Below are 22,365 nucleotides of genomic sequence, written 5' to 3'. Positions count from 1 at the left end.
GGCCCCTAAAATGCCAGGACAGTATAGGAACCCCACAAATTACCCCATTTTAGAAAGAAGACACCCCAAGGTATTCCGTTAGGAGTATGGTGAGTTCATAGAAGATTTTATTTTTTGTCAAAAGTTAGCGGAAAATGACACTTTGTGAAAAAACACAATTAAAATCAATTTCCGCTAACTTGTGACAAAAAATAAAATCTTCTATGAACTCTCCATACTCCTAACGGAATACCTTGGGGTGTCTTCTTTCTAAAATGGGGTCATTTGTGGGGTTCCTATACTGCCCTGGCATTTTAGGGGCCCTAAACCGTGAGGAGTAGTCTTGAAACGAAATTTCTCAAAATGACCTGTGAAATCCTAAAGGTACTCATTGGACTTTGGGCCCTTTAGCACAGTTAGGGTGCAAAAAAGTGCCACACATGTGGTATCGCCATACTCGGGAGAAGTAGTACAACGTGTTTTGGGGTGTATTTTTACACATACCCATGCTGGGTGGGAGAAATACCTCTGTAAATGACAATCTTTTGATTTTTTTACACACAATTGTCCATTTACAGCGGTATTTCTCCCACCCAGCATGGGTATGTGTAAAAATACACCCCAAAACACATTGTACTACTTCTCCCGAGTACGGCGATACCACATGTGTGGCACTTTTTTGCACCCTAACTGCGCTAAGGGGCCCAAAGTCCAATGAGTACCTTTAGGATTTCACAGGTCATTTTTGTTTCAAGACTACTCCTCACGGTTTAGGGCCCCTAAAATGCCAGGGCAGTATAGGAACCCCACTAATGACCCCATTTTAGAAAGAAGACACCCCAAGGTATTCCGTTAGGAGTATGGTGAGTTCATAGAAGTTTTTATTTTTTTGTCACAAGTTAGCGGAAATTGATATTAATTGTTTTTTTTCACAAAGTGTCATTTTCCGCTAACTTGGGACAAAAAATAAAATCTTCTATGAACTCACCATACTCCTAACGGAATACCTTTGGGTGTCTTCTTTCTAGAATGGGGTCATTTGTGGGGTTCCTATACTGCCCTGGCATTTTAGGGGCCCTAAACCGTGAGGAGTAGTCTTGAAACCAAATGTTGCAAAATGACCTCTGAAATCCTAAAGGTACTCATTGGACTTTGGGCCCCTTAGCGTACTTAGGGTGTAAAAAAGTGCCACACATGTGGTACCACCGTACTCAGGAGAAGTAGTATAATGTGTTTTGGGGTGTATTTTTACACATACCCATGCTAAGTGGGAGAAATATCTCTGTAAATGACAATTGTTTAAAGTTTTTTACACACAATTGTCCATTTACATAGAAATTTCTCCCACCCAGCATGGGTATGTGTAAAAATACACCCCAAAACACATTATACTACTTTTCCTGAGTACGGCGGTACCACATGTGTGACACTTTTTTGCAGCCTAGGTGCGCTAAGGGGCCCAACATCCTATTCACAGGTCATTTTGAGGCATTTGTTTTCTAGACTACTCCTCGCGGTTTAGGGCCCCTAAAATGCCAGGGCAGTATAGGAACCCCACAAGTGACCCCATTTTAGAAAGAAGACACCCCAAGGTATTCCGTTAGGTGTATGGCGAGTTCATAGAAGATTTTATTTTTTGTCACAAGTTAGTGAAAAATGACACTTTGTGAAAAAAAAACAATAAAAATCAATTTCCGCTAACTTTTGACAAAAAATAAAATCTTCTATGAACTCGTCATACACCTAACAGAATACCTTGGGGTGTCTTTTTTTCTAAAATGGGGTCACTTGTGGGGTTCCTATACCGCCCTGGCATTTTACGGGCCCAAAACCGTGAGTAGTCTGGAAACCAAATGTCTCAAAATGACTGTTCAGGGGTATAAGCATCTGCAAATTTTGATGACAGGTGGTCTATGAGGGGGCGAATTTTGTGGAACCGGTCATAAGCAAGGTGGCCTTTTAGATGACAGGTTGTATTGGGCCTGATCTGATGGATAGGAGTGCTAGGGGGGTGACAGGAGGTGATTGATGGGTGTCTCAGGGGGTGGTTAGAGGGGAAAATAGATGCAATCAATGCACTTGGGAGGTGATCGGAAGGGGGTCTGAGGGGGATCTGAGGGTTTGGCCGAGTGATCAGGAGCCCACACGGGGCAAATTCGGGCCTGATCTGATTGGTAGGTGTGTTAGGGGGTGACAGGAGGTGATTGATGGGTGTCTCAAGGTGTGATTAGAGGGGGGAATAGATGCAAGCAATGCACTGGCGAGGTGATCAGGGCTGGGGTCTGAGAGCATTCTGAGGGTGTGGGCGGGTGATTGAGTGCCCTAGGGGCAGATAGGGGTCTAATCTGATAGGTAGCAGTGACAGGGTGTGATTGATGGGTAATTAGTGGGTGTTTAGGGTAGAGAACAGATGTAAACACTGCACTTGGGAGGTGATCAGACGTCGGATCTGCGGGCGATCTACTGGTGTAGGTGGGTGATCAGATTGCCCGCAAGGGGCAGGTTAGGGGCTGATTGATGGGTGGCAGTGACAGGGGGTGATTGATGGGTGGCAGTGACAGGGGGTGATTGATGGGTGGCAGTGACAGGGGGTGATTGATGGGTGATTTATGGGTGATTGATAGGTGATTGACAAGTGATTGACAGGTAATCAGTGGGTTATTACAGGGGAGAACAGATGTAAATATTGCACTGGCGAATTGATAAGGGGGGGTCTGAGGGCAATCTGAGCGTGTAGGCGGGTGATTGGGTGCCCGCAAGGGGCAGATTAGGGTCTGATCTGATGGGTAACAGTGACAGGTGGTGATAGGGGGTGATTGATTGGTGATTGATGGGTAATTAGTGGGTGTTTAGAGGAGAGAATAGATGTAAACGCTGCGCTTGGGTGGTGATCTGATGTCGGATCTGCGGGCGATCTATTGGTGTGGGTGGGTGATCAGATTGCCCGCAAGGGGCAGGTTAGGGGCTGATTGATGGGTGGCAGTGACAGGGGGTGATTGATGGGTGATTGACGGGTGATTGACAGGTGATTGACAGGTGATCAGGGGGGATAGATGCATACAGTACATGGGGTGGGGGGTCTGGGGGGGGGTCTGGGGAGAATCTGAGGGGTGGGGGGGTGATCAGGAGGGAGCAGGGGGCAGGGGGGGGATACAAAAAAAAATAGCGTTGACAGATAGTGACAGGGAGTGATTGATGGGTGATTAGGGGGGTGATTGGGTGCAAACAGGGGTCTGGGGGGTGGGCAGGGGGGGTCTGATGGGTGCTGTGGGCGATCTGGGGCAGGGGGGGGGAAATCAGTGTGCTTGGTGCAGACTAGGGTGGCTGCAGCCTGCCCTGGTGGTCCCTCGGACACTGGGACCACCAGGGCAGGAGGCAGCCTGTATAATACACTTTGTAAACATTACAAAGTGTATTATACACTTTGTATGCGGCGATCGTCGGGTTAACATCCCGCCGGCGCTTCCGTATGGCCGGCGGGATGTTGCGGCGGGTGAGCGGCGCCAGGCGGAGGCGGAGGATCGCGTCACTGATGACGCGATCGCTCCGCTCATGCCCCTACAAGGACCGCCGCCATTTGTCAATACGGCGGTCCTTGCGGGGTCCACTTCCCGGCCGCCAATTGTATATACGGCGGTCGGGAAGTGGTTAAGTTAGAAAAGGAGAGTTAAAGCACAAGTTAAGTCATTTGGGGCCTGTTTCCCTTTAAACCCGTTGCTATGCAGAAACCGCTCTGCATCAAAACGCTAGGAAAATTGCAACAAATTCAATTCAATGGAATAGTTTCCATTGACGCTAATTTACCTGCGTGATCTGGCGCGATGCGACACGGGGGAAATTATGGATAGCATGCTGCAGTTTTCCGCAGCATGCATCCAAGTCCTCATGCAACGGGAAGCCGCATGACGCCGCATCCGGCTGTATGGAAGACAACCGGAAGTACCTGTGGAGGGATGTGATGCGGCGATCACCTCGCATCCTAAATGCCAGTGGAAACGGCCCTTAAAGAGGATCCGTAACAAAAATTACAATGTTTTTTCTACCATCCTACAAGTTCCTTAACCTGTTCTAATGTGCTCTGGCTTACTGCAGCACTTTCTACTATCATTGTCTCTGTAATAAATCAATGTATCTTTCCCCTGTCAGACTTACCAACACAAAAAAGAACAAAGCTCCCCCTCACTAATCATAAATAAATGGCTTATAGAGCAATTGTAAAGTTTTGAGTCTGAGACAATAGAATCAAGATGAAAAATCTTTATTAATAACCAACTCAACAATTAAAAACAATTAAAAACAAGCAGCCAACCAAGGTCACAGGCCCCTATGTAAAATATTAAATCATACACTGTGTCTCATGTCAAAAAATGCCTAAATCAATCAATTGTTTGCCCGGGGGATCATGTGGAAAATTACAAGGTGGTGTCCCATGTATTATCTATCAATATTGTTATCTAGAGACATCCACCCCACATATAGACCCACAGGGAAACAACACTAGATGTATAATTATACAAAATACTTTTCAATCCCCTCGGGAGTAGCCAGTGAATAAAGTGCTAGTGCTAAAATTTAATCACCAATCAGTGCTAATCATTACCATCTAAATATAATATATCTTAAACACATCATCCTAACAACAATTTACATCAACAAATAGTGACCAATTCAAAGAATGTGCAAGGAGCAATGAGGTAGATAAATTAGTGAAAAAAGAACACATTAACATGGAGGTAGATCTGAAAAAGCAGCAACATGAAAAGATGGCGATATACAAACGCCAATATAAAGTGTAAGATTAAGCCAGATAATGACCAACACCAGAGGAGAGAGAACATAAGACTCACCCAATAAACCAGTAAATGGACCTAGGAAAGCTGCAACAGCGCTGCCCGCGCTGTCCCACTAGTTCCGCCGAAGCTGCCAAGGGACAATGTGATGGAAGAGCTGGCGCAGTTTAAATAACCCCCCGGAGACGCGGCCGCGTCATTGGCTCAACCCCACGTGCCGTCCACAACGTCAGCACGCACGGCCGGCCAAGCGTCTGTTGAGACACATAAACTTGGGTGGTACGCATAAGCAGTCGCATAGCTATGACTAATACGTATGAATGGTCGCATCATCGCCATCTAGTGGGCAAACAAGAATATGCATATGACTGTCTGCAGTAATGATTAATTAGAATTGTGTATCCAAATGATTATGACCTTATTGATATAATTATGATGAGTTATTTGTGTGCTCTTGATATCTGTATGGGTCTGGGACATTTGGTTTCTTCTTGAGGAATCTTGTTCTATTTTCTATTTTATATGCAGTTTCCCTTTTCGCCACTAGATGACAGTTAAATACCTATTCTATCTATCTATATTGAAATTTCAATGCATATTCTTGTTTGCCCACTAGATGGCGATGATGCGACCATTCATACGTATTAGTCATAGCTATGCGACTGCTTATGCGTACCACCCAAGTTTATGCGTCTCAACAGACGCTTGGCCGGCCGTGCGTGCTGACGTTGTGGACGGCACGTGGGGTTGAGCCAATGACGCGGCCGCGTCTCCGGGGGGTTATTTAAACTGCGCCAGCTCTTCCATCACATTGTCCCTTGGCAGCTTCGGCGGAACTAGTGGGACAGCGCGGGCTGTTGCAGCTTTCCTAGGTCCATTTACTGGTTTATTGGGTGAGTCTTATGTCCTCTCTCCTCTGGTGTTGGTCATTATCTGGCTTAATCTTACACTTTATATTGGCGTTTGTATATCGCCATCTTTTCATGTTGCTGCTGATTTCAGATCCACCTCCATGTTAATGTGTTCTTTTTTCACTAATTTATCTACCTCATTGCTCCTTGCACATTCTTTGAATTGGTCACTATTTGTTGATGTAAATTGTTGTTAGGATGATGTGTTTAAGATATATTATATTTAGATGGTAATGATTAGCACTGATTGGTGATTAAATTTTAGCACTAGCACTTTATTCACTGGCTACTCCCGAGGGGATTGAAAAGTATTTTGTATAATTATACATCTAGTGTTGTTTCCCTGTGGGTCTATATGTGGGGTGGATGTCTCTAGATAACAATATTGATAGATAATACATGGGACACCACCTTGTAATTTTCCACATAATCCCCCGGGCAAACAATTGATTGATTTAGGCATTTTTTGACATGAGACACAGTGTATGATTTAATATTTTACATAGGGGCCTGTGACCTTGGTTGGCTGCTTGTTTTTAATTGCTGAGTTGGTTATTAATAAAGATTTTTCATCTTGATTCTATTGTCTCAGACTCAAAACTTTACAATTGCTCTATAAGCCATTTATTTATGATTAGTGAGGGGGAGCTTTGTTCTTTTTTGTGTTGGTCAGTTTAATTGGAGGTCGATGACCTATTTCCTCCTGGTTATTTAACCTATTTAGGTTATTAGGTAATTATTGTTGCCTGAACATGTCTGCTCGTTTGTTGTGGTGCTAATGATCCCCTGTCAGACTTGTCGCCCTGTGTCTGGAAGGCTGCCAACTCTTCCGTGCTGGTCTGTTTATGCACACCACTTTCCAGGCCACTCTATGCACACTCCCGTGTGTGTGTGTGTCTGTGTGTGTTAGTTATTTACATAAGCCAGCAGCTTCTCTGCTATCTTATCAGTGATAGAAGAGAGCTGGATAAAAATCATCCTCTGTTATGGCCCGTACTCACGGGCTGCAAATGTTGCCTGTCGCCAGCACACGTGAGCGTGTGGGCGACAGGCCGGCGACAGCTCCTCGCCAGGTCCCTCCGCGTACACACGCGGAAGAGGGACCAGCGGCGAGGCGGAAGCTGTCGCCGACGTTCCTCCTCCCTCCGCCGCAAGCTCCATATACTTTAATGGAGGTTGCTGTCGCTAGTCCGCGTACTCACGGCCCATACTCACGGGCGACCTGTCGCCGCAACATGCGCGCGCCGCGTGTTGAGGCGACAAAAGTCCCTCGTGAGTATGGGCCATTAGGCTGTGAAAGGAGCTGGGCTGACACATACAGAGGAATTACAGACAGGAAGAAAGGATCAGCCTCACAGCCTGTCACTAGTATTCAGTGCATGAGAGCTCAGCTGCAGGGGACAGAAGGTAAACACACAAGTTTAAGATACAAAAGGAAGGGTGTATACAGCCTGCTTGTGTATGGAAGTATTTTCTATGTGTGGACATACTGTACATCAACCTACTTCCTGTTTTGGTGGCCATTTTGTTTGTTTATAAACAAACTTTTTAAAACTGTTTTTGACTACTTTTAATGCGGCGGGGAGCGGTGAAATTGTGACAGAGGGGAATAGGAGATGTCCCCTAACACACTGGTATGTTTACTTTTGTGCGATTTTAACAATACAGATTCTCTTTAAGGAGAGATTCATTGTGAGTTAATAAGTGAGATAATTGAACAGAAATGCTTTGTGAATCAGCCCCTCATGTCCCATGCTCCACTTGTAGGGTTTTTTCCCCATTCCTCCGGATCATTTGGAATATAGGTGGGTGCAGGCCAGTGTTATACTATTTTTTTCTGGTTGAACTTCATAGATGGGTGTCTTTTTTTTGTTTGTTTTTTAAACCAAACTATGTATGTAACTAATTGTTTTCCAAATGATAGACTGTGTCCGAACTGTTGATTGGCAGGTGACGGCATAATGCAGTGATTCTAAAAACATACAAGATAAAGTATCATGCTGTTATGAGTCTAGTTATTATGCCTCGCGATATTCTGTCATAGAATGTTGTGGAATTAAACTAATGATGTTTTATAAGATCCTCTCATTACATTTGAAGCTCCGAAGACATATACGGTGGAAGATGCTGTGGAGACCATCGGATTTGGCCGCTTCCACATCATACTCTTCCTAATCATGGGGAGCACCGGGGTGAGTGTGTGGCAACAAAGAAGAGCCCAAACAATATTTTGATGAATTTATTTTGAAGAAAACTACCGTAACTTCAGTGCGAGCTTGTTACAATACATAATTCTGACCTGCAGGTGTCAGCATGGTAACTGCAACGCATAAAGCATGCTGACTGGCTGATACCAAGTTTACTATTATATATTTATACTCATGTAGTTGTTATTATTATTATTAAAATATTTGTTAAGCACTAAGGTGTTTTAAAAGAATTCCCAATCCTCAGCACCTATGATACATTTTCAGCAAAGCTACCCTTCTGTGGCTTCTGAAGGCTGCATAGACAGAGCAGGGCCAGGACAAGGTTCTCCAGCAATAGAAATGGTGATTCCAAAGTGTGCCCCCTTGCTCCAAATATAGGTAGTAAATGTGCCTCTGGTATCAGTTAGCCCAACTCCACAGCATAGCCAGATTTGCCCCCAGTATTAGGTAGCTCCCTTAACCCAGCATAGCCAGATGTGCCCCAGTATTAGGTAGCCCCCTCCCCAGTGTAGCCAGATGCACCCCCTTTTACTAGGTACCCCCTCCCCAGTTTAGCCATATATGCCCCCTGAATTAGGTACCTCTTCTCCCCAATATAGCCAGCTATGCCCCCCCCATATTAGGTAAACCCCCTCCTCAGTATAGCCAGATATGCCCCCTGCACTAGGTAGCCCCTACCTCCCCAGTATAGCCAGATGTGTCACCAGTATTAGGTAGCACCCTGCCCCAGTAAAGCCAGATGTGCCCCCTGTGTTAGATACCCCCCCCCTTTCCCCAGTGTAGCCAGTAAAGGCAGGCTCCCGCCATATGCAGAGTAAAAGTAATGTCTCTGCACAACCAGGATGATCACTCTTCACCCTATTATACAGGCTCTCCATCTCCCCTCTGGCTACTCCAGTGGTCCACTGAATGAGAGGCACCACTAGAGGGCGTCATAGAGAGGAGACGGAGAGACTGTGTGACAGGGGTGAAGATGGATCACCGCGGATGCTGAGACAGGTAACTATTACAAAATGCTCCATTCGCCACTACTCTGCACATGGCCTGGCGAGGGGAGGCACTCGGGGCACAGGTGCGCCCTCAAGGCTGTGTGCCTAGAGGCCACTGCCTCTTAAGCCTCTGCCTCGCCCAGCCCTGGCGTGTTTTTATGGGCACAGCGCTATCTATTCTTCCATAGCACTCTGATAAACAGGGATACAAGGAGAGCTGACCAGTCCAACTAGTCAATCACCTGTATACAGTGGGTTGCAAAAGTATTCGACCCCCTTGAAGTTTTTCACATTTTGTCACATTACTGCCACAAACATGAATCAATTTTATTGGAATTCCACATGAAAGACCAATACAAAGTGGTGTACACATGAGAAGTGGAACGAAAATCATACATGATTCCAAACATTTTTTACAAATCAATAACTGCAAAGTGGGGTGTGCGTAATTATTCGGCCCCGAGTCAATAATTTGTAGAACCACCTTTTGCTGCAATTACAGCTGCCAGTCTTTTAGGGTATGTCTCTACCAGCTTTGCACATCTAAAGACTGAAATCCTTGCCCATTCTTCTTTGCAAAACAGCTCCAGCTCAGTCAGATTAGATGGACAGCGTTTGTAAACAGCAGTTTTCAGATCTTGCCACAGATTCTCGATTGGATTTAGATATGGACTTTGACTGGGCCATTCTAAAACATAGATATGTTTTGTTTTAAACCATTCCATTGTTGCCCTGGCTTTATGTTTAGAGTCGTTGTCCTGCTGGAAGGTGAACCTCCGCCCCAGTCTCAAGTCTTTTGCAGACTCCAAGAGGTTTTCTTCCAAGATTGCCCTGTATGTGGCTCCATCCATCTTCCCATCAACTCTGACCAGCTTCCCTGTCCCTGCTGAAGAGATGCACCCCCCGAGCATAATGCTGCCACCACCATATTTGACAGTGGGGATGGTGTGTTCAGAGTGATGTGCAGTGTTAGTTTTCCGCCACATATAGCGTTTTGCATTTTGGCCAAAAAGTTCCATTTTGGTCTCATCTGACCAGAGCACCTTCTTCCACATGGTTGCTGTGTCCCCCACATGGCTTGTGGCAAACTGCAAACGGGACTTCTTATGCTTTTCTGTTAACAATGCCTTTCTTCTTGCCACTCTTCCATAAATGCCAACTTTGGGCAATGTCTATAGGCAACTGACTGCACTGAGATCAAAGGGGGCCGAATAATTATGCACACACCACTTTGCCATTACTTATTTGTAAAAAATGTTTGGAATCATGTATGATTGTCGTTCCACTTCTCATGTGTACACCACTTTGTATTGGTCTTTCATGTGGAATTCCAATAAAATTAATTCATGTTTGTGGCAGTAATATGACAAAATGTGGAAAACTTCAAGGGGGCCGAATACTTTTGCATCCCACTGTAATGTTATATATGGGGCACCACATACAGTACAGCACCAGTATCTGTTCATACATAGTACCAGTATATGATCTTTTTTTATTTTAATTTGGTGTGCGTTGGAAGAGGGGTAGTCTTATACAGCGAGCATATCCCAAACTCTATATTTTAACTGGAAACGTTGGGAGGTCGTCTTATATGCCCAGTCGTCTTATACGCCAGAATATACGGGAAATGTAGGCAGAACTGAAAGTAATGTAAGCTAAACACCTAAGACTTTCCATTGGTCTGTGTAAATCCATCCATTGACCTTTTAAACCCCCGAATAGGTCTTGAATGCAAAGGGGACACCCTTAGGTCACTTCCCCAGGATTTGCAGCAATGTGATCCGTGGGGACATCAGAAGTGCATAGACCGCACAGTCTGATGTTCCCATCCATGCAGAATCTTAATGCATGGTTGCCAATGAAAATACACAAATGCTTTGCGATTTCCATTCATTGCGTTGATTCAGTACTTCCGTTTCCAGATGCGTTCAAGTGGGTCAGGGGCCTCAGAAGAAGTAGTACTTTTCCAACCATGCTGTTAGCACTGTAGGTAACCTTTGCAAATGTACTTTCTCCTCATTAGCTTAGTTTATATTGTTTAGCTTTTTAACTTCAAAATCTCTTTAAACATAAAGAAGGGTATAGAAAAGTTTTCCAAGGTTCTCTACCTTTACAGGCCTTGTTTACACAGAAAGGTTATGAAAGCAGAAAACTGCAGTATTGCTCCTATTGATGCATGCAGTGTCCAGGTTTCAGCAACCACCCTTTACCCATGAATGTCTGGATGAGCTGTGGAGGTTTTTCTGCAGTTAAACTACAGAATTAACTGCAGAGTTGATGTATGACAGCAGCTAAAATCCTGGTTTATCCCCCTCCTAATCAAGAACAGCTACCTCACAGCCTGCCTGGAAAATTGCTTTATGCAGTTCTCTATGCATTATAAATACTATAAAGTGTAAACTCAGTTTTAAAGTGTTTTTAATTAGTTTTTTTTTCTCGAGGGGAATAATCTTTATAGTTAAATGTTCCTGTGAGTTTTCCGGAATTGATCTCTTTGTCTTGCATACATTTTTGTATTGTAAAAATCGTTTTAGCAATTTATTAAGGAAAGGGTTATTTGCGGAAAGAGTGATTACGATGTGGAATGCATTCCCACAGGAGTAAGCTATGGCAAATTCTATATCAGCATTTAAAGGGAAGATCCGTGCATGTTATAAAAAACAAACGGCACTTACCTGGGGCTTCTTCCAGCTCCTGGCAGTCGATCGGCGCCCTTGCCGCAGCTGCTCTCCCTCCCGCCGTCCAGCGGTGAAGAAGCCGACCTCGCTAGATTGGCTTCCGGGTCGGCTTCATGTGCGCTCCACGGCGCGGGTCATGTGGGGTACGTGACGTCATCTGGTCTCTAATGCGCAGGCGCAGTAGTTCTGCGCCTGCACAGTAGAGACCCGATGACGTCCCTGCACCACGTGACCCCCTGCCGTGGAGCGCACAGAAGCCGACCTGGAACGCCGGGAGGGAGAGGAGGCGGCTTCTTTACCGCCGGACGCCAGGAGGGAGAGGAGCTGCGGCAAGGGCGCCGATCGACTGCCAGGAGCTGGAAGAAGCCCCAGGTAAGTGCCGTTTGTTTTTTATAACATGCACGGATCTTCCCTTTAAGGGGGCTTAGATGCTTTCCTTGGGTTGAAAGACATCCATGGCTATAATTACTAGGTAATGCCCGGTGGTGTTGATCCAGGGATTTTATCTGATTGACATCTGGAGTCGGGAAGGAATTTTTTCCCTCTTGGGGCTAATTGGACCATGCCTTGTAAGGGTTTTTCACCTTTCTATGATTCAACAGGGATATGTGAGAAAACAGGCTGGTGGTGTTCTTTATTTCCTGGTTGAACTTGATGGACGTATGTCTTTTTTCAACGCAAATAACTATGTAACTATGATTTTACAAACTCTGAGTAAATAATTTATAAATGAATATTGTAAAAAAAGCCATTGTATAATTGCGTTATTTTTTCTACAGTTCCTCTCTATGAGAGGAAGAAAGTATACAGTAAATACATCCTTGAATACAGCCATGTTACAGTCACAGTATTGGTACTGAACCCAGAAAATATTTCCAGTACATCATAAGTGTCTGCACCTTAATGGCTCACCCAGTATTAGAAGATACTGTATGTCATGATGAAAATAAGTAAATGTGAGACATTCTTGGTAGCCGCTAGAAAAGGTTCTCTTGTGCTGATTCTTTTCATGTTCTCTGCAGATTGCAGAAGCGATGGAGATCATGCTGCTAGCGGTCATCTCTTCCTCTATCCGCTGCGAGTGGCATTTACAGAGCTGGCAGGTTGCTCTTGTCACCACGGTGAGTTCCAGTGGCAACATTTACATTACTACATACAAGGAAGGATGGATGGTTAGGAGGCCTGAGCAGTGAATGACCAAACGGTGTGATATAAAGCGCAGAAAAGACACAGCACCTACTTTTCTTTTTTTCCGTATTCAATGCCAAGTTGCCTGCAGCAGCTAAAGCAAAAAAAAAAAAAAAAAAAAAATCTGGGATGCATAAAACAGGAAATAAAATCACAAAATTCTAGTATGCTACTTCCTCTGTATAAAACACTTATGAGGTCACATAGTTACACAGTTACATAGTTAGTTTGGCTAAAAAAAAGACATTTGTCCATCAAGTCCAACCAGAAAAATAATAAATAAATAAGTATCCATTAGGTACCTTTTTCTCCTGCACCCTTACATATCCCAGTTGATCCAAATGAAGGGAAAAAAAATTACAAGTCTTCGCTCAATTAACCCTTAAGGGCTAAAAATGAATTCCTGACTCTAAAGGTGGATACACACATCAGACTATAATCTTTGGAAAATGAAAGCTCACAGACCAATCTTACCACCCTTCATGTAGTATGAGAGCCATACTCTACAGTCTTTTCTGTGGAGCTGAACTCCCCATCAGATAAAAATCTTTGCAAGATGCTGCTAGTGTTGGGCGAACAGTGTTCGCCACTGTTCGGGTTCTGCAGAACATCACCCTGTTCGGGTGATGTTCGAGTTCGGCCGAACACCTGACGGTGCTCGGCCAAACCGTTCGGCCATATGGCCGAACTAAGAGCGCATGGCCGAACGTTCCCCGAACGTTCGGCTAGCGCTGTGATTGGCCGAACGGGTCACGTGGTTCGGACCCGAACGCGCTCTGATTGGCCGAACTGTCACGTGGTTCGGGTAAATAAATACCCGAACCACGTCATATCTCCGCCATTTGTCTGTGGGTTTAGCTTTGGGTAGGCAGGCAGGGTAGTTCGCGCTCCAGCCACGCTAGCCAGGGTCCCCCCCAGTCATTGTGTGTCGCTGCTGGGAATAGTAGTACACCGCTCGCTCAGCATTCTGTTTACTGCCACTCTGTGTACCTCGCTCAGCCACACTATATAGCATTCTGTTTACTGCCACTCTGTGTCTGCTGGGAATAGTAGTACACCGCTTGCACAGCCACACTATATAGCATTCTGTTTACTGCCACTCTGTGTACCTCGCTCAGCCACACTATATAGCATTCTGTTTACTGCCACTCTGTGTCTGCTGGGAATAGTGGTACACCGCTCGCTCAGCCACACTATATAGCATTCTGTTCACTGTTCTGTGTCTGCTTGGAATAGTGGTACACCGCTCGTTCAGCCACACTATATAGCATTCTGTGTACTGTTCTGTGTCTGCTGGGAACAGTAGTACACCGCTCGTTCAGCCACACTATATAGCATTCTGTGTACTGTTCTGTGTCTGCTGGGAACAGTAGTACACCGCTCGCTCAGCCACACTATATAGCATTCTGTTCACTGTTCTGTGTCTGCTGGGAATAGTGGTACACCGCTCGCTCAGCCACACTATATAGCATTCTGTTCACTGTTCTGTGTCTGCTGGGAATAGTGGTACACCGCTCGCTCAGCCACACTATATAGCATTCTGTTTACTGTTCTGTGTCTGCTGGGAACAGTAGTACACCGCTCGCTCAGCCAGAGTATATAGCATTGTGTTTACTGCCACTCTGTGTACACCGCTCAGCCAGACTATATACCATTGTTTACTGACACTCTGTGTACACCACTCAGCCACACTATATACCATTGTTTACTGACACTCTGTGTACACCGCTCAGCCAGACTATATACCATTGTTTACTGCCACTCTGATTCTGCTGGGAACAGTAGTACACCGCTCGCTCAGCCAGACTATATACCATTGTTTACTGACACTCTGTGTACACCGCTCAGCCAGACTATATACCATTGTTTACTGACACTCTGTGTACACCACTCAGCCACACTATATACCATTGTTTACTGACACTCTGTGTACACCGCTCAGCCAGACTATATACCATTGTTTACTGCCACTCTGATTCTGCTGGGAACAGTAGTACACCGCTCGCTCAGCCAGACTATATACCATTGTTTACTGACACTATATAGCAGACTATATAGCATTGTGTGTACACCGCTCAGCCAGACTATATACCATTGTTTACTGACACTCTGTGTACACCGCTCAGCCAGACTATATACCATTGTTTACTGCCACTCTGATTCTGCTGGGAACAGTAGTACACCGCTCGCTCAGCCAGACTATATACCATTGTTTACTGACACTCTATGTACACCGCTCAGCCAGACTATATACCATTGTTTACTGCCACTCTGATTCTGCTGGGAACAGTAGTACACCGCTCGCTCAGCCAGACTATATACCATTGTTTACTGACACTCTATGTACACCGCTCAGCCAGACTATATACCATTGTTTACTGCCACTCTGATTCTGCTGGGAACAGTAGTACACCGCTCGCTCAGCCAGACTATATACCATTGTTTACTGACACTCTATGTACACCGCTCAGCCAGACTATATACCATTGTTTACTGCCACTCTGATTCTGCTGGGAACAGTAGTACACCGCTCGCTCAGCCAGACTATATAGCATTGTGTTTACTGCCACTCTGTGTACACCGCTCAGCCACACTATATAGCATTGCGTACTCTGCCAGTCAGTGTGTATATTGCTGGGATCAGTAATACTCCACTCACCGTCAACCACTATATGAGCTCAACATGAGTTCCCCAGAGACCTCCGCTGTGAGCAGCACTCCCAACAACAGCAACAGCCAACGCCCCACGCAAGCTATAACATCCACCCCAGCAGCCAGTGGTCAGCAGCAGCCCTCCCCGGAGGAGAACGTTGTGTCCATCAGTCCGTCGCCAGAGCGATTAATGAGGGCTGCCATTGAGGAGATGATGGGGCCTGATGTGGAGGAGGAGGTCTGGCTCAGGCCAGCATCCCAAGTTAATGTTGAGGACGATGAGGGGTCTGTGTCTGGGGATGTTGGGGTGGCAGAGGTGGTGGGTGGGTCAGACTCAGGAGAAGAGTTGTATGATGAGGATGATGATCGGGACCATCTGTATGTGCCTCAGAGTCCGACCCCGGAAAACATGTTGTATCGTGTGTTTAGGTACTAAAATCTGCGTTCCCTCCCAGTAGTGTTGGGCGAACAGTGTTTGCCACTGTTCGGGTTCTGCAGAACATCACCCTGTTCGGGGTGACTATATAGCAGACTATATAGCATTGTGTTTAATGCCACTCTGTGTACACGGCTCAGCCACACTATATAGCATTGTGTTTACTTCCACTCTGTGTCTGCTGGGAACAGTAGTACACCGCTCACCCGCCACTGTATAGCATTGTGCTCTGTGTCACTGCTGACAATAGTGGTACACCGCTCACCCACCACTGTATAGCATTTCTGTACTGCCACTGTACTGCTGCCAGTCAGCGTGTACTTTAAGGATAAGTGAAATGAGGAAGAAATCCGGTGAAAGAGGGAGGGGCAAGGGAAGAGGTGTTTCCCCTGACGGTTCACGTACAGGCCACAGGGGAGCACCCAAGAAAACCCACTCAATACTGCCCATGTTGTCCAGGACAACAACCCTCACAGATCCAAAAGAACAGGACCAGATAATTACTTGGATGACCTCTCAAGCGTCCAGCAGTGGGTTAAGCAGCACCAGCACATCACGCACGAGGTCCGAGTCCTCAGCCAGTTAAAGTCTGGGCTTTCTTTGAAGACTGCACTGAGGATGTTACCATGGCGATTTGCAAGGTGTGCAAGACCCGCCTGAGCAGGGGGAAAAGTATTAACAACCTCTCCACCACCAGCATGAGCCGCCACATTCTATCCAAACATCCCACTCTGTGGGCAAACGCGGCAGGACAGGGTACCACCAGCAACACTGCCTCCCTTGGGTTCACCAGACTCACCACCAGACCCGCCTCAGCAGCAGCAGTAGCCCAGCCATTGCGTGGTTCACAACATTCACAAACATCAGACGATGCTGACACTGTCACTTTCCGGACTAGTGCTCTTGAGGTCTCCCAGTGTTCATCAAACACAACAACCAACAGCCCTTCGGTGTGCAGCGCTACGGTTGAGTTGTCTGTTTCTGAGATGTTTGAGCACAAGAGGAAATTGCCAGCAAATGACCCCCGGGCCGTGGCAGTAACAGCCAGCCAGCATAGCCAAGCTTCTGGCCTGCGAAATGCTGCCATATCGAGTGGTGGAGACAAACAGCTTCAAGGGCATGATGTCAGTGGCCATCCCACGTTACGTGGTTCCCAGCCGCTACCACTTTGCGCGCTCTGCAGTGCCTGAGTTGCATGAGCACGTGGTCAGCTAAATAACCCGAAGCTTGAAGAATGCCGTTGCCTGCAAGGTTCACCTCACCACTGACACCTGGACGAGTGCGTTCGGCCAGGGTCGATACATCTCCCTTACCGCGCACTGGGTGAACCTTGTGGAGCCTGGCAGCGATTCCTCACCTGCTACGGCGCGGGTGTTGCCCACGCCGCAAACAGCTGGATAACAACAGCAGCACCTACCTCTCTGACTCCTTCTCCTCCAACGCATCTCAAAGCTGTACCTCATCCGGAAATGCTAACCCAGCACCAGCAGCAGTAGGATCGTGGAAGCAGTGCAGCACAGCTGTTGGCATGCGTCAGCAAGCGTTGCTGAAGCTGATCTGCCTTGGGGATAAGCAGCACACAGGGGAGGAAATTTGGAGGGGAATAAAGGAACAGACGGATTTGTGGCTGGCACCGCTGGACCTGAAACCGGGCATGAAGCTAGACACCTGGCACGAACTGGCAATGTACGCAATAGAGGTGCTGGCTTGCCCGGCAGCCAGCGTTATGTCGGAACGCTGTTTCAGTGCTGCCGGAGGCATCATCACAGATCGGCGTATCCGCCTCTCCACAGAAAATGCAGACCGTCTGACTCAAATTAAAATGAATCAATCCTGGATTGGAAACGACTACGCAACACTCCTGGACCCCAACCAAGTAACATGACCGATGAACATCTGGGATGGTTTAGCGTTTCCGGTCCCTGTTTATTGAACCTCTCATCTGTATTACATTTATGACTGCATGGCGGCAAAAAGCATTGCTGCTATATCCGCACGCTTTTTGTCCTCATGCAAGGCCTGGGTTGTTGTGTCTCACAAAGCGTGGCCTTCTCCTCCTGCGCCTCCTCCTGTTCCATCACGTGTGCTGCTGCTGCTGCTGGGTTACCGTTGCCGCGTGGTCCCTGTTTATTGAACCTCTTATCTTTATTACATTTATGACTACATGGCGGTACAAAGCATGCTATCCGCACGCTTTTTGTCCTCATGCAAGGCCTGGGTTGTTGTGTCTCACAAAGCGTGGCCTTCTCCTCCTGCGCCTCCTCCTGTTCCATCACGTGTGCTGCTGCTGCTGCTGCTGGGTTACCGTTGCCGCGTGGTCCCTGTTTATTGAACCTCTTATCTTTATTACATTTATGACTACATGGCGGTACAAAGCATGCTATCCGCACGCTTTTTGTCCTCATGCAAGGCCTGGGTTGTTGTGTCTCACAAAGCGTGGCCTTCTCCTCCTGCGCCTCCTCCTGTTCCATCACGTGTGCTGCTGCTGCTGCTGCTGCTGGGTTAGCGTTGCCGCGTGGTCCCTGTTTATTGAACCTCTTATCTTTATTACATTTATGACTACATGGCGGTACAAAGCATGCTATCCGCACGCTTTTTGTCCTCATGCAAGGCCTGGGTTGTTGTGTCTCACAAAGCGTGGCCTTCTCCTCCTGCGCCTCCTCCTGTTCCATCACGTGTGCTGCTGCTGGGTTAGCGTTGCCGCGTGGTCCCTGTTTATTGAACCACTTATCTTTATTACATTTATGACTGCATGGTGGTACAAAGCATGCTATCCGCACGCTTCTTGTCCTCATGCAAGGCCTGGGTTGTTGTGTCTCAAAGCGTGGCCTTCTCCTCCTGCGCCACCCTCCTCCTGTTCCATCACGTGTGCTGCTGCTGGGTTAGCATTACCGGTCCCTTTTCCTGGAACCTCTTATATGTATTACATTTATGACTGCATGCCGACAAAAAGCATGTTACCTGTGCAAAGAAAACAGACATTTCCCGCATTTAAAAGACAGTTTTCCCTTTGAAACTTTAAAATCGATTTTCTCAAAAACTATAAGCTCTTTTTGCTAAATTTTTTTTTCCTCTTGTACCCACTCCCAAGGTGCACATACCCTGTAAATTTGGGGTATGTAGCATATAAGGAGGCTTTACAAAGCACAAAAGTTCGGGTCCCCATTGACTTCCATTATGTTCGGAGTTCGGGTCGAACACCCGAACATCGCGGCCATGTTCGGCCTGTTCGGCCCGAACCCGAACATCTAGATGTTCGCCCAACACTAGATGCTGCACAGACACAAAAGATCAGTATCTGCAAAACATCTGTTCCTGCTAAAAATCCATTCCTGCAAATTGCAATGATAGTCTATGAGATCTGCAGATCATCATACACACTTGATTTAACTGACATTCATCTGCAGATCAGATCCTCCAGGATGGATTTTCAGATCTGCGGATGATTGCTTGATCTGCAGATGAATGTCAGTTAAATCATGTGTGTTTGATGATCTGCAGATCTCATAGACTATCATTGCAATTTCCAGGAATGGATTTTTAGCCCGAACAGATCTTTTGCAGATACTGATCTTTTGTGTCTGTACAGCATCTGTGTGTGCAGCATCTTGCAAAGATTTTTTTTCTGATGGGGAGTTCAGCTCCATAGAAAAGACTGTAGAGTATGGCTCTCATACTACATGAAGGGTGGTAAGATTGGAAGCAGGAAATTTGGGCGCATGAGGCAGGTGGACAAAAAGGGCGCCGCCATTCACTCCCATAATAAATATCGTTTAAATCGGCGCCCAACAGGAAAAAAGGGCGCCGGAGAAAAATAACGTTTTAAAAGCGGCGCCCGGAGACTTTTAATGTTTTATAACTGTTTCTCATGATTCCACATTATTTAATGATTTATAATTTTTAAAACATTATTTTTAAACGAAAAACAGTACAATATTTTTTAAAACATTACTTTTAAACGAAAAACCGTACAATTTTTTTTTTTTTTTTTTTCATTTTTAAACGAAAAACCGCACCATATTTTTTTAAAACGTTATTAATGCTTATCACAGGGGGGTCTTAGGTTTAGGCACCAACAGGGGGGTCTTAGGTTTAGGCACCAACAGGGGGGTCTTAGGGTTAGGCACCAACAGGGGGGTCTTAGGGTTAGGCACCAACAGGGGGGTCTTAGGGTTAGGCACCAACAGGGGGGTCTTAGGGTTAGGCACCAACAGGGGGGTCTTAGGTTTAGGCACCAACAGGGGGGTCTTAGGTTTAGGCACCAACAGGGGGGTCTTAGGGTTAGGCACCAACAGGGGGGTCTTAGGGTTAGGCACCAACAGGGGGGTCTTAGGGTTAGGCACCAACAGGGGGGTCTTAGGGTTAGGCACTAACAGGGGGGTCTTAGGTTTAGGCACCATCAGGGGGGTCTTAGGGTTAGGCACTAACAGGGGGGTCTTAGGGTTAGGCACCAACAGGGGGGTCTAGGGGTTAGGGATAGGTACAGGGAGGGTTCTGTGTGAGAGTAGGGTTAGGTATAGCTTTAGTAAAATTCTTATTAATGTTTTATAAAACGTTATTATAAATTTCAATTTTTAAACAGGGAAGATTAACGTTTTTAAAATTGCCGATTTTATACACATTATTTAATGATTTATAACTTTATAAAACATTATTTTTAAACGAAATATAACACAATTTTTTTTAACGTTATTCGTGATTATCTTTTAAAACCCTGCGCCCTTTTTTCCCGGCGCCCTTTTTTAACGTACGCGGTAAGATTGGTCTGTGATCTTTCATTTTACAAAGACTATAGTCTGATGTGTGTATGAGTCTTTAGTGGCAGTCCCTGGATCAACTCTGCTGGGAATTAACTAGTGATTATAGCCGCAGATGTCCTTCAATGCAAGTTAAGCAGAGATGCATCTAATCTATTCATTTTGCTCCTGGTTGAACTTGATGGACAGATGTCTTTTTTTTTCAACCAAACTATGTAACCCTGCCAGCAGCATAGTGATTAAGTATATACAGTGTTAAGGGGCCCATACACTCAGCCGATTTTCTGGCCGACCGATTGATCCCGATCGATCATTCGATTGCAAATCGGTTGGCCAATCGACCGATCGATGGCGATTTCGATCGATTTCGATGGATTTCCATCTAACTGGCAGGGTGGAAAATTTAGGTCGATCTGATGAGATTGCTTATCAGTTTGCATTGGCCTTAATGGAAATCTGATGGCAAAAAAATGCCATCAGATCGAATTTCAATAGATTTCAAACTGAAATCTATTGGAATTCTATCCTGGTAAAAAATGTTCTAAAAACGCATCAGATAGATCATCAGATGCATTTCTTATCTATCTGCTGCCAATATGACGAGTGTATGGGCACCTTAATAGCATATACAGGTTGGTGCAACCACCTTTAGCTCCTGATGAGTGCTGAATGGACCAAATGTGTAGGGAAGCGCTAGTGCAAGATTGAAGATAAAATGGCTGCTCAAGCTATTGCTTCAATATGCTAATGTGAAGTCTATGAGATCACAGTGAAGGTGTATGGCTGAACCACATGTGAGAGCTGAGAGGGGACTGAGAGCTGTTGCAGGGATGAGAAAATATCTCCAGTGCTAAGGAGGATTGTTACCTGATGCACTTATACGGTTCTACATGAAGTAGCCAGTGCAGCAGCAGTGAACAGATTATGTGCCTATACAGGTGGAGGGAGTGTATACACTTATCATCATGTGCAGAGACTGCCTGTTATCAAGCAGACTTTTGTTGAGGGTGGCTAGCCAGAGGAGTTTATAGCGTTATGTTATGGTTTATGATCTGTGTTTGTTTTTTATCCTGAAGTATAACCACACTTTAACATCTGCTTTTGATGTCATCAAACGGTCTACACCACTTCATTATTCATGGCAGTTTGATAGCTCATTAACCTTTTGAGGACCGCAGTGCTAAACCCCCCTAGTGACCAGGCCATTGTTAGTCAAATAGGCCACAGCACACAAGTGATTCCCCCCCCCCCCCCCTCACCCCTTTTCTCCCCACCAACAGAGCTCTCTGTTGGTGGGGTCTGATCGCTCCACCCATGTTTATTTTTGTTTTTTAACTAAAAAATACTGTTTCTTCAGATATTTTCCCTCCTTCCCTCCCCACAGCTGGCCAATCATGGCGATCGGCTGTCATAGGCTTCTGCCTATGAGAGACGATCGCTCTCCAGTGTCCCAGGGGGACAGCCGATCGCAGCGCTGTACATTTAAAGAGACGGCGATCAAGCCTTCTAACAGTCTCCCGAGCGGCGATTGCCGCTTGAAAACTGAAGGCGGGGTGGAGCTTCGCCCCCAAGCAGGAGATGCGCGCGCAGTGCGTGCGATCTCCTGCATTAGCTGGCAACAGGACTTTATGCCAGTCGGCGTTAGGTGGTCCTGGGGCTGCCGCCGCGGACACACCGATTGGCGTGACGCGGTCGGCAGGAGGTTAAAGCAGTAGGATTAGCCATACTATGCCAGGGAAACAAATACATATATAAATAGATAAATACTTGATCTA

General features: G+C 46.0%; 1 protein-coding gene across 3 annotated transcripts in view; it reads left to right on the top strand.

The window, feature by feature from the left end:
• Nucleotides 1-22,365, top strand: part of LOC137561590 (putative transporter SVOPL) — a 116,508-nt gene that overhangs the window by 2,950 nt on the left and 91,193 nt on the right. For all 3 annotated transcript variants that reach the window (XM_068272899.1, XM_068272898.1, XM_068272900.1), the window contains exons 2-3: nucleotides 7,781-7,872; nucleotides 12,580-12,678. In XM_068272899.1, the coding sequence (XP_068129000.1) occupies nucleotides 7,781-7,872; nucleotides 12,580-12,678 (191 nt within the window). The remainder of the gene's footprint in view (nucleotides 1-7,780; nucleotides 7,873-12,579; nucleotides 12,679-22,365) is intronic.

This window comes from Hyperolius riggenbachi, chromosome 3 (assembly GCF_040937935.1).
Source record: "Hyperolius riggenbachi isolate aHypRig1 chromosome 3, aHypRig1.pri, whole genome shotgun sequence".
NCBI lineage: Eukaryota > Metazoa > Chordata > Amphibia > Anura > Hyperoliidae > Hyperolius > Hyperolius riggenbachi.
This window is presented reverse-complemented; position numbering and strand designations above follow the sequence as displayed.